This window comes from Colius striatus, chromosome 26, assembly GCF_028858725.1.
Source record: "Colius striatus isolate bColStr4 chromosome 26, bColStr4.1.hap1, whole genome shotgun sequence".
In the NCBI taxonomy this organism is placed as follows: Eukaryota; Metazoa; Chordata; class Aves; order Coliiformes; family Coliidae; genus Colius; species Colius striatus.
In genome coordinates this window covers 2,088,485-2,101,263 of record NC_084784.1, presented here as the reverse complement: position 1 = coordinate 2,101,263, position 12,779 = coordinate 2,088,485, and the positions used below count along the sequence as shown (strand labels likewise).

At 57.7% G+C, this 12,779-nt stretch overlaps 1 protein-coding gene across 2 annotated transcripts in view; it reads left to right on the top strand.

Moving 5' to 3' along the window:
• VDR (vitamin D receptor) overlaps positions 1-12,601 on the top strand; it is a 31,291-nt gene extending 18,690 nt beyond the window's left edge. For both annotated transcript variants that reach the window (XM_062015439.1, XM_062015440.1), the window contains 7 exons: positions 2,633-2,763; positions 8,078-8,262; positions 8,941-9,064; positions 9,751-9,922; positions 10,424-10,575; positions 10,742-10,858; positions 11,670-12,601. In XM_062015439.1, coding sequence (XP_061871423.1) covers positions 2,633-2,763; positions 8,078-8,262; positions 8,941-9,064; positions 9,751-9,922; positions 10,424-10,575; positions 10,742-10,858; positions 11,670-11,929 — 1,141 coding nt within the window. In that variant the 3' untranslated portion in view covers positions 11,930-12,601. The remainder of the gene's footprint in view (positions 1-2,632; positions 2,764-8,077; positions 8,263-8,940; positions 9,065-9,750; positions 9,923-10,423; positions 10,576-10,741; positions 10,859-11,669) is intronic.
• Positions 12,602-12,779: the final 178 nt, after the last annotated feature.

Here is a 12,779-nt window from a genome sequence, read left to right as displayed (position 1 = left end):
GGCTGCTTAGAAGAAAAAACCCCCCTCCATTGTGCCCAGCTGCCCTGTCTTGCACTAAACTTGCAATTTTCATACCAAAAGCCATAATGGTGGCTTGCTCTTGCACACAGGACAGCTTTCCCCTGCCCCAGGGCCTCGTGTGTCTCTTGTTTGTACATTCCTCACCCTGGGCTATGGGGGAAAAGATGAGCTGCCCTTGCTCCAGATGCTCAAAAGCAGAAGCAGCTCCCTGAATAGTGGGAGATTTTGGGGGGGAGGTTGGGGCCAAATCCTGATTTGCCCCTGAGCTGAGCAATGTTTGTCTCTGTTCCTGGGAGAGCAAAGCTCCTCCTGGCCTTGGTGGGAAGGGAAAAGCCAGTGAGAGTCAATAAAGTGTGAGGCAGCTGCTGAGGGAAGGAGGAATTTGGTGGTGTGAGGGAGGTTATGGAGGGCTCCTCTGTCTGCCTCTCCTCTATTAATGTCCCTAAATGCATTTATTCATCTGTGAGGTGAAAGGAGAGCAAAGCCTCTTTGTTTACATCTCCCTGGCTAAAATAAGCTCTAATTGCACCCTACAGTGCTGCTCAGGTCTGCAGCCCAAGGACAGGTTTGATATTTATACCCCATAAGCAGGGGCTTGGCATCATTCCTGGGTCACAGAGGCCCCTCCAGCAGCACCCTCATGGGCTCTGCTCACACATTTGGGATGGCCACAGTGTTTGGTCGTGGTGCAGAGGGGCTGAGCATCCTCAGCTCAGTCTCAAGGAAGGGTTTTAGTGGTAGAAGAGCAACTGTTCCTAGCAGGAGGCTTCATGCCAGGGTCTTGGTGGCAGGTTTGTTGTCATTGTAGCTGGGCTGAGGTCGTGGTTCTGTCAGTGTCCTCACTGGGGGTTGGATCAGCCCCCTTCAAAATCTCCTCACTGTTTAAAGCCAGTGGCAGCTCTAGAAATACTGATCAACCCAGAGCTGGGGTTTTGTTGGCTGAGGGAAAATCACAGAGCCCCAAATCCCTGAGTGCTGGGGGCTGGAAGGGCCCTGCAGAGCTGCTCCAGCCCCAGCCCCTGCTCCAGCAGCTTCCCCTGGCTCAGGGGGCACAGGAACGTGTCCAGGGGGGGTTGGGAACCTCCTGAGAAGGAGCCTCCACACCCTCCCTGGGCAGCCTGGGCCAGGGCTCCCTCAGCTCAGCACCAAAGGACTTGCTCCTCCTGGGCCAGGGGCACTTGCTGTGTCCCAGCCTGTGCCCATCACCCCTTGTCCTGCCACTGGCCACCCCAGCACAAAGCCTGGCCCCATCCATCCTCCTTTAGGGACTGAGCAGCACTGATGAGATCCCCCTGAGCTCAGGCTTCTGTTCCCCAGGCTGAACAGCCCCAGGGCTGCAGCCTTTCCTCCTCACACACATGTTCCATCCCTCAGCATCTTGCTGGCCCTGCCCTGGCCTCTCTGCAGCACCTCCCTGTCTCTCTGCAGCTGGGGAGCCCAGCACTGGCCCCAGGACTCCAGCTGAGGCCTCCCCAGCTCTGGCAGAGCAGAGGGGCAGCACAACCTCCCTGGCCCTGCTGCCCACACTCTCTTCATGCCCCCCAGGCTGCCATTGGCTCCTTGCCCACCAGCCCACGGTGCTGCCCCACGTTCCCTTTGCTGCCCCCCAGCACTGCCAGGGCCCTCAAGTAACTTCCCCCAAGGCCTCTCCCAGAGCTGAGACCAGCCCATGGACTCTGTAACGTGCTGTTGGTGCCCATGGTTCCAGCCTTTGACCCTTTGTCCTTGGCAGGTTTCCAGCTGTGGTTAACGTGGCACAGTGTGGTTTTGGTGGGACAGAGGGTTATTGTGGTAAATTGTGTTCCTCTGGTGTCCTGCAGGGAGATTTCTTTCCTCTGCACACACAAACACACACTCCAGGCAGTTGTTCTTGTAAAGGGGAGCTTGAAAGGCTGGTAAATGTTTGATAACACAGGTTGCCTTGGTCCCTGTCAGCTTCCACTCTTCTTCTTCTTGCTGCTGGTGGGGGTTTCTCTAGGATCCTTCTTCCAGCCTTTAAAATACCTGTTGAGAGCCAGAAAGCTGCTTCCAAAGAACCATTCCCCAGCTCCAGAGAGACAGGGCAGTGCTGGAGACAGGCCCAAGGTGCTGAGGGATGGAACATGTGTGTGAGGAGGAAAAGCTATGGGCCCTTATGGCTGCTCAGCCTGGAGATGAGAAGCCTGAGCCCAGGGGGATCCCATCAGTGCTGACAAATACCACTGGTACATGCTGGGATTAACCTGTGCTTGAACCCCTTGGCTCTGTCCTTATTTCTCCCTTTCCATGCTGCCCAGCATTGGCTGAACCTCCATGATCAAACCCATAGATGCACCCAACCAGCTGCCACCTCTCCAACTAAGCCATCTTAATGGAGCAGGGGCAGCTCAGAGGTGTTTCCATCATCCCCTCAGCCATCCCTGATCTAGGTGGGACCTATTTCTGCAGGTTGGGTTGGACTAGATGATCTCTAAAGGTCCTTTCCAACCCCCACCATTGATTCCATTCCCCTCCAGCAGTTGCTCCAGCCACCTCCACCTCCCATCTCCTCCAGATGTTTGGAGCAGCTTCTCCCACATCCAAAACCAGACAATAAAAATGAGTTGTGGTGCTTTATTTGGTATCCTTTCAGGAGAAGCATGAAGAGGAAAGCCATGTTCACCTGCCCCTTCAATGGGGACTGCAAGATCACCAAGGACAACCGGCGGCACTGCCAGGCCTGTCGGCTCAAGCGCTGCGTGGACATTGGCATGATGAAGGAGTGTGAGTAGGGCACAGCCCAATGCCATGCTGAGGGGGGAGGTTTCCTTCTTACTGACAGCTTGGTGCATGTAGGGAGCCCTCTGAGATGATCTACACACTCCCCAGGCTGGGGCAGAGGAGCTGGAAAAGGGCTTGAGGTGGGGGGTTGGTGCCAGGGGGTGAACAGCAGCCAGCAGCGTGCCCAGGGGGGCAAGAAGGCCAAGGGCATCCTGGCTGGGCTCAGCAGTGGGGTGGCAGCAGGAGCAGGGCAGGGATTGTCCCCTGTGCTGGGCCCTGGGGAGGCTGCAGCTCCAGGGCTGTGTCAGTGCTGGGCCCCTCACTCACTGCCACAGGGACACTGAGGGGCTGCAGCGTGGCCAGAGCCCCTGGGACGTGGGTTTGAGGGGAAAAGTGGGGGTTTGGGGAACTTGTGAGGGGGAAATGTGAGTTTTGGGGGAGTTCTGAGGGAAAAGTTGGGTTTTGTTTGACTTCTGAGAGGAAAGGTGGAGTTGTGGTGGAGTTTGGAGGGGAAAGGTGGGGTTTTGAGGGGGAAAAGTGGGGTTTTGCTGTTCTTCTGAGGGAAAAAAAGTGGGTTTTTTGTGATTTGAGGTGAAAGTGAGGGGTTTTTGGTGGAGATTTGACAAGAAGTGGGGGTTTGGTGGTGAACTCCCTGCCAGGAGGCTGCAGGGAGCTGGGGTCAGTCTCTGCAGCTGAGGGGCAGCACAAGAGGAAAGGGGCTGGAGCTGCCCCAGGGGAGGTTGAGGCTGGAGCTGAGGCAGAACTGTGTCCCTGAGAGGGGTGTCAGCCCTGTGCCAGGCTGCCCAGGGAGCTGGGGCAGTGCCCAGCCCTGGAGGGACCCCAAAGCCGTGGGGTGAGGTGCTGAGGGGTCAGTGCTGGGCTGGGCAGGGTGAGGCCAGGGCTGGGACTGCAGCAGCTTCAGGGGCTTTTCCAACCCAAAGGATTCAGTGGTGGGAGAGGCTGCAAAGGCCAGGGGTGGGTAATGAGTGTGAGAATCACAAGTAATGTTGAAGCTGCTCCATCAGCAATGGGAGAAAGTTGCTTTTCTCCCCTCCAGTGGCTTTTGCTGTCTCCTGGAGAGCAGCAGCTCCACGAGATCATCCAGAGCTGTTTCTGATCAACTCCTGGCTCTATTGACCCAGCTTCCTCACCATCCTCCCCAATGGTTCTTCTTCACACCCTTTTTTACTCCACCCAAACTGGGATGAGCTGGGGGAGTTTCCCCACAGTGATTCCCACCCTTGTGCCCTGCTCAACCTTCTCTTTCTCCTGAGGAAAGGACCCAGGTTCCACCCAGCAGAGCCTGAAGTAAACAGCAGAGGGAAGCAAAGTCGCTTTTCACCCAATCCAAACACACTCAGGTTGTCCCAATATTGATTTTCTTCCACTCTATTTAGAGATAAAAAGCTTTTAAAGGTGGTGGGGGAAACAACTCCCTTTCACACACATCTTCTCTGCCCCCAGGCTGTGTGTTCAGGGCCAGGAGAGCATTGAAAGCCAGAGAACGACCTTCTCTTGGAGCCAGGGCAAACTGGGAGTGATGGGTGAGGCTGGGAGGTGGGAAGATGGTGCTCACAAGTCCTTTTGATGTGGTGAGCAGAGAGCATGGCACAAGGTGCCACCTTGAAGCCTCCCTGGGCTGGTGAGGAGGAGACCTGTGGGTGACTCCTGAGCTGCCAACCCTGTGCCATGGAAAGGGAGGAACAGGGTCAAACCCAGTTCTGAGGGGGGATGAGGCTCTGGGAGCTCTCTGCTGAAGCCTGACCCTTGCTAAGGAGGGAGATGTGACTTGGCTGGTGTTAATTACCCAGGACAAGGTGGGGATATCACCAGCAGGGGCTGGTTGGTGCCTCACCCCAGGGCTCTGGGGAGCAGGGGCCGTGGAAACGGCCTCGTCAGCGGCCTGGTGCTGGATTAACAGAAAGGAGGCTAAAAATAGGCCTTTGGACTTTGCTGCTGGTTCAATGAAGGGGAACAGGCCGTGCTGCTGCTATTTTTAGGTGGAAACAGGGATTTTTGAAGCTCTTGAGAGGGTTTTGTGTCCTCCCTGGGGCTGTTGTTGAGGGTTGCCACAGGCTGGTTCGACCTCGCTGCCCATGAGGCCAGGGCAGGGTGTGGGATGGAGATAAAGAGGAGGGAAGAGCTTAGTTTGAGGTGTGATGAAGACAAAACCCTTCTCCATCCTTGGGATATAGAGTGATGAGATGGTCTTGATGATTTGAGCCATCATCTCCAGCCCAGGACTGTGCTGAGGGTCCACAGACCAGACACTGGTGAGGGACTGGAGGAGAAGGAGCCAAACGAAGCGACTCTGTGTGTGTGTGTGTGTGTGTGTGTTTGTTCAGACTTCCTCAGAGCAAAAGCCCTGAGCCCCAGGAGCTCCCTGGGGAGCTTGGGATGGTGTTGGGACAGCCACTGGCCCCTGAGGAGGGAGCAAGGAGGAGGGAGCTGGAGGGCAGCCGAGGTCACGGCTGGGAGGCTGCAGCAGGATTTATGGCCCTGCCACATCGTCACCCCCAGCCCTCCACAGCCAACCTTAGCAAATAGTTGTGGCTTTGTGCCTGGCTTATCTGAGCAGGGTGACAGGCAGGGCAAGCTCACAAAGGGGAAGGAGGAGAAATCCACCTCCCAGCCTGAGCTGGGGCCTTTGGGAAGCCTCCTCTTGCCTCTCCCAGGAGTGATTCCCCTTGGGGTGGCTCTGGGGGAGGGAGGGCAGATCTCCAGCCCTGGCTGTTTGCTGCTGGTTCTTCCAAAGCTGAGCAGAGAATCATAGAATGGTTCTTTGAGAGGTCTAGGAAGGGTTTGCAGCCTTTCCTCCTCACACACTCCATCCCCTCAGCATCTTGGGCCTCTCTGCAGCACTTCCCTGTCTCTCTGCAGCTGGGGAGCCCAGCCCTGGCCCCAGGACTCCAGCTGAGGCCTCCCCAGGGCAGAGCAGAGGGGCAGCACAACCTCCCTGGCCCTGCTGCCCACACTCCTGATGCCCCCCAGGCTCCCACTGCCCTTGTTGCTGCTCATGGTCAGTTTATTATCCCCCAGCACTGCCAGGGCCCTGTCCCACAGCTGCTCTCCAGCAGCTCACCCCCAGCCTGGGCTGGGGCTGGGCTTGTTCCTCCCCAGCTGCAGGACTCAGCCTTTGCCCTCAGTGAAGCTGATGCTCACAAAGGGATTGTCCTTTAAAGCTGGACTCTCCTGCTTGCTTTTTCCAATCTCCCAGAGCTCAGCACCCTCTGGATCCTCACTCCCCCTGGTCCAAGGAAAGGCCTTGTTGGCATCTGGTTGTGGCCCCAGGCTGATGCTCAGCACCAGGCTCCATTTATCAACTTGTAAATCCCCAAAGGGGAGGTTAAAAACCAAACCCAAACCAAACAAACCATCATCTCAGAGCCCAGGAGGAGAGAAGAGACTGGAAGGAGGGAGGGGAATTTCCCAAATGGGTCAGGAAAGGAGCAGAGATGCTCAAGGAGGGGTGGGAGGTTGTTTAGAGTGGGATGAGGGTGAGGAAGGAGGGACATGGCTGTCCCAGCTCTCTTCTGCTTCCCTCAACAGACCCTGATCCCCAAAACAATACTCCCCTGTGCCTCAGAGGTGGAATGTGTTGTTCCCCAGCCCCAGGAGCCACTGCAGGTTGTGCAATGCTGGGCTCTGGGAGAGGAGATGGGCTGAGAGGAGATGGGGAGGGAAGGAACAACCTCCTCACCAGCACAGGCTGGGACCTGGCAGTGCCAGGGAACGTGCTCAAGTCCCACTTCAACATAAAGAGCAACTCCTTTGGGGTGGGGGTGAGGGAGCCCTGGCCCAGGCTGCCCAGGGAGGGTGAGGTTGTTGTCTTGCTTTTGGGAAAGGGAACATCCACAGGCAATTTGGGGCTCAAATCTGACCTTTGTACAAAGAGCTTCAGCACCTGAATCACCTCAAAGGGTCCAAGGAGAAGAAAAGCAACAGGGAAAGGCAACAATCTCTTGGGCCAGCAACACCCCCCCCTCCTCCTGCCCTCCTACCAGAGCCAAACTCCTTCACACACACCAGTGGCTCCTATAAATAGCAAAGCCCATTCCTCCAAGGATGGGATTTGCCCTTTAACCAGTCATTAAAGAAAAAGCCCAAGTGCCTTATCTGATGAGCAGGCAGCTTTGTGCCTGCCTGGGGCTGCAGAGCCCTTGGTCAAGGTGGAATTTGGGCTGAGGGCTTGGCAAAGGGCAGCCAAGGGGCTGGAGGTTGGGCTGGAGCTGAGGAGCTGTTTGCTGTCCCTGCTCCCTTCTGCCAAGGGCGTTTTTCCAATGCCTTCTTGAACTTGCACAACCTCAGAGGGGACTTTGAAGGCATCAGAGACGTGGGAACAACCTGAAAGGTCACTCCCAGGATGGGCACAAGGTGACTGCTTGGGGAGGGAAACAAGTGTTCACCATCTCCTGTTCTGGTGGTGAGGAGCAAGGCTCTGGATCCTTCTGGGTGGAAGAAGGGAAACTGTTCATGGATGAGGAAGGGAAAGAGCCACGTGGGCCAGGAATGAGGCTGGAGAAGGGAGGTGGGAGCTTCTGAGCATCTGAAGGGATTCTTGAGCCAACCTGAGACCCTGCAAGGACTCTGAGGCTTTTCAAGCTCCTTCCCAACCCAAAGGGTTCTGTGAGGATTAAGAAGTGGATGAGAAGGAGGAGGATGGTTGTGGGCTGGGGCAAAGCTGGAAGGGAAATCAGGTTGGGATTTCCCTCCCCTCCTCCCCAGCTTTAGAGAATCCATCCCTCCCATCCATCCAACCCTGCCCAGCCCAGCACTGACCCCTCAGCACCTCACTCCACGGCTTTGGGATCCCTCCAGGGCTGGGCACTGCCCCAGCTCCCTGGGCAGCCTGGCACAGGGGTGACACCCCTCTCAGGGAAAAGGTTCTGCCTCAGCTCCAATCTCAACCTCCCCTGGGGCAGCTCCAGCCCCTTTCCTCTTGTCCCATCACTCAGGAGCAGAGACCCCCAGCTCACTGCAGCCTCCTGGCAGGGAGTGTCAGAGTGCTCCTGGCTCCCCTCAGCCTCTTCTCCAGCCTCAACATCCCCATTCCCTCAGCTGCAACCTCAGCCACTGTCTCCAGAGCCCTCTGAAGCCCCTTCCTGCCCTCACCCACATCCCTGCACTGACTCAGGTGCCTCCCAGCCCCTCACCCAGCTCAGTGCTGAAGATCAGGCCCCAGCACTGAGCCTTGGGGAGGACATTCAACAGCTTCAACATCCCAGGGGCAAACCTTCAGACTGACAACCAGAGGCTGGTGATGCAGCTGCAGCCTCCAGGGGTTGCTTCCATCCCCTTGTTTTCTCCATCCCCACAGTCATCCTGACAGATGAGGAGGTTCAGAGGAAGCGTGAGATGATCCTGAAGAGGAAGGAGGAGGAAGCACTGAAGGAGAGCCTGAAGCCCAGACTCTCAGAGGAGCAGCAGAGGGTCATTGACATCCTGCTCGAGGCCCATCACAAAACCTTTGACCCCACTTATGCTGACTTCACCAAATTCCGGGTACAGCTGGGGCTGCTCTGCCCTGATCCCCCTGCACAGCACCCACAGGCTCCTGCCCAAACCCCCTGCACAGCACCCACAGGCTCCTGCCCAAACCCTCTGCACAGCACCCACAGGCTCCTGCCCAAACCCTCTGCACAGCACCCACAGGCTCCTGCCCAAACCCCCTGCACAGCACCCACAGGCTCCTGCCCAAACCCCCTGCACAGCACCCACAGGCTCCTGCCCAAACCCCCTGCACAGCACCCACAGGCTCCTGCCCAAACCCTCTGCACAGCACCCACAGGCTCCTGCCAAAACCCCCTGCACAGCACCCACAGGCTCCTGCCAAAACCCTCTGCACAGCACCCACAGGCTCCTGCCCAAACCCCCTGCACAGCACCCACAGGCTCCTGCCCAAAGCCCTCCCATCCTCCCCTTCCTCCCCAGGCTGCTCAGCCCTGATCCCCCTGCACAGCACCCACAGGCTCCTGCCCAAACCCCCTGCACAGCACCCACAGGCTCCTGCCCAAACCCCCTGCACAGCACCCACAGGCTCCTGCCCAAACCCCTCCCATCCCTCTCTTCCTCCCCAGGCTCCTAATCCCCCTGCAAACCCCTCGATGCTGTGGGCAGGATGGTGACAGACACCAAAGTGCTGTCCCAACCCCTCTTCTCACATCCCTGTCTCTCTTCCAGCCCCCTGTGAGGAGCAGCCCCAGCAGCAGAGGGGCAGCAAGATCTTCCTCCCTCCTCACCCAGGACCTGTCCTCAGAGGACTCTGCTGACCTCTTTGGCTCTGATGCCTTCAGCACGTTTCCAGGTACCTGCCCATGGCTGCCAAGGGCTGGAAATGCAGCAGAGAATGGGTTGAGGTGGAAAAGCCCCTGAAGCTGCTGGAGTCCACTCACTGACCTCACCCTGCCCAGCCCAGCACTGACCCCTCAGCACCTCACCCCACGGCTTTGGGAGCCCTCCAGGGCTGGGCACTGCCCCAGCTCCCTGGGCAGCCTGGCACAGGGCTCACACCCCTCTCAGGGAAACAGTTCTGCCTCAGCTCCAACCTCAACCTCCCCTGGAGCACCTTAAACCCCTTTCCTGTTATCATATTATCACTTGTAACTTGGGAGCCTCACCACAGCCTCCTGGCAGGGAGTTGCAGAGTGCTCCAGGCTCCCCTCAGCCTCTTCTCCAGCCTCAACACCCCCATTCCCTCAGCTGCAACCTCATCACAGCCTGCCCAAGGCCCTCTCAAAAACCTTCCTGCCCTCAGGCACATCTACAAGCATTCATACCCAAATCTGACTGTTCAGATCCTTGTTTTACCTCTTCAGAGGAGCTTCTTTAACCTTAGCACCCTCCTACTGAGGTGTTACAAAGCCTAAACACTTGGCCAAGCCCTCCTGACAAGACTGACACCATTCCTGCTGTGGGATGACATCTTTCCCCTCACTCATCATTCATCCCTCCACCTGAAGCCCCCTCTGAGCACCTCCCTTCTCTGCACAGAGTCTGTGGAGCCCCAGATGTTTTCCAACCTGGTCCTGTCTGAGGAGAACAACGACAGCTCCTCCATGAACATCGACTTCTCCCACCTCACCATGTTGCCTCACCTGGTTGACCTGGTCAGCTACAGCATCCAGAAGGTGATTGGCTTTGCCAAAATGATCCCAGGCTTCAGGTGAGATCTTTGCTCCCAGATCCATCATCCACAGTGGTTTTCCAGCCCAACAGATTGGTTTTTCCCTTTTCATCCTCACAGCTGGCCCTTGGGCTCTGTTCCCTTCCCAGGCCTGATCCTGCTCCTCCTTCTTGGAGGTTCCTTCTCTCCAGTCTTTACCCTGAATCACTCAGACCCCACCAGCTGAATTCTTGAGCTCCTCAGATGGAATCACAGAATTATTTGGGTTGGAGAAGACTTTTAAGCTCCGGGAGTCCACTCACTGCCCTCACCCTGCCCAGCACTAACCCACCCTCAGCTCCAGGGCTTTGGGGTCCCTCCAGGGCTGGGCACTCTCCCAGCTCCCTGGGCAGCCTGGCACAGGGGCTGACACCCCTCTCAGGGAAACAGTTCTGCCTCAGCTCCAATCTCAACCTCCCCTGGGGCAACTGGAGCCTGTTTCTCTCATCCTGTCACTCATTACTTGGGAGAAGAGACTCAGCCTCTTCCCTCTCTGCCCAGGGACCTGACAGCAGAGGACCAGATAGTGCTGCTGAAATCCAGTGCCATTGAGGTGATCATGCTGCGCTCCAACCAGTCCTTCACCCTTGAGGACATGACCTGGACCTGTGGCAGCAATGACTTCAAGTACAGGATCAGTGATGTCACTCAAGGTAAAGCCTTCCAAACCTCCTCCTGCTCACTCAGGGCTGGGGAACCTCAGCCCAGTCTTCAATTCAGAGGCTGACATCCCCCAGGGAAGAGGATGTGGGAGAGCTGTGAGGAGAGGTTGTTCCACAACAAGCTGTGCTAAAAATAAAAGGTCCTTTCTCTTCCCAGCTGGTCACAGCCTGGAACTGCTGGAGCCACTGGTGAAATTCCAGGTTGGCTTGAAGAAGCTGAACCTTCATGAAGAGGAGCACGTGCTCCTCATGGCCATCTGCATCCTGTCCCCAGGTAGGAGCCCAGAGACACGTTTATACAGGATCCCTGAGTAGTGGGAAGGGCCCTGCAGAGCTGCTCCAGCCCCAGCCCCTGCTCCAGCAGCTGCCCCTGGCTCAGGGGGCACAGGAACGTGTCCAGGGGGGGTTGAGAACCTCCTGAGAAGGAGCCTCCACACCCTCCCTGGGCAGCCTGGGCCAGGGCTCCCTCAGCTCAGCACCAAAGGACTTGCTCCTCCTGGGCCAGGGGCACTTGCTGTGTCCCAGCCTGTGCCCATCACCCCTTGTCCTGCCACTGGCCACCCCAGCACAAAGCCTGGCCCCATCCATTCTCCTTCAGGGACTGAGCAGCACTGATGAGATCCCCCTGAGCTCAGGCTTCTGTTCCCCAGGCTGAACAGCCCCAGGGCTGCAGCCTTTCCTCCTCACACACATGTTCCATCCCTCAGCATCTTGCTGGCCCTGCCCTGGCCTCTCTGCAGCACTTCCCTGTCTCTCTGCAGCTGGGGAGCCCAGCACTGGCCCCAGGACTCCAGCTGAGGCCTCCCCAGCTCTGGCAGAGCAGAGGGGCAGCACAACCTCCCTGGCCCTGCTGCCCACACTCTCTTCATGCCCCCCAGGCTGCCACTGGCTCCTTGCCCACGAGCCCACGTTGTTGCCCCACGTTCCCTTTGCCATCACCCCCAGCACAATAAACACCCACCCTAGAGAGCTGCCAGATGTCTCTCCATCTCTCCCTTTAGCTTACAAATCCCATAACCCCCAAACCATCCCCTTCTCCATGTAAAAAGGGCCCCCCAGGATACTCTTGGTGTTCTCTTACCCAGATCGCCCCGGCGTGCAGGACACCTCCTTGGTGGAATCCCTCCAGGATCGTCTCTCTGAGATCCTCCAGACCTACATCCGTTGCAGACACCCTCCTCCAGGCAGTCGCCTCCTTTATGCCAAAATGATCCAAAAACTGGCTGATTTGAGGAGCCTGAATGAGGAACACTCCAAGCAGTACCGCTGCCTGTCCTTCCAGCCCGAGCACAGCATGCAGCTCACGCCCCTGGTGCTCGAGGTGTTTGGCAATGAAATCTCCTGACTGCCCTTGATCTCCTGAGAGCTGAGAGCCTCTCAGCAAAGGGATAAGTCAGCCCCAGGGGGAAGGGGAGCAAGGGAAAAGGGGGGTTCCCCCCCAATCCTGAGGCAGAGAGGTGCAGCCCCAGGGAGTTGTTGTACACGAGCTGGTTGGTTTCACACTACGGGAGGTTCTTGCTTTGGCTCCTCGAGCCATAGAGGTTGAGGTTCATTCACTCTGAGGCAGTGACAGCCCCCAAATCCCCCCCAGATCCCCCCCCAGTTCCCCCCCACGAGCAGCTTTGCCACTTCTCTGCCATCCCTGAGCGCTGACTTATCCCTTTCTGGATAGCTGGAGGCTGGGCTGCCTCCCCCCCCTCCCAGCACCCCTGAACCCCCAATCCATGGAAGGAGAAGATTTAGGGGAGGGGGAGGGTGATGGGGTCAGAGTTTTCTGCTCCTCTCCCAAAACCCACAACGTTCCCACTCAGGATGGGGACTGGGGGCTGCACCCCCCACCCCGTGACCACCCAAATCAACCCCCCAGGAGCACTGAGGACAAGTGGGACGAGCCCAGCGACCCCCAAAACAGCCCCCAGAGGGGAGATTCACCCCCCCCCCTCCCCAGGATGAGCTCTCAACGCCGCTCCTGAAGTTTAGGGGAGCTCGAGGCGGCTCCTGGAGCTGAACCCCGTTGCTGAAGGACACCCCCCCCCCCCCCAGCCCTCCAACCCGTGGGGGCAACGGCCACGGGTTTGGGGGGATTGGAGAGAGTGGAGCCGGCGCCGCTGCTCCTCGTCAATAAAGCATGGCATGGGAACGGCGCGCGGGGTGCTTGCGGGGTGCTGCGTGTCCGTCTGTGCGTGGGAGGGTGT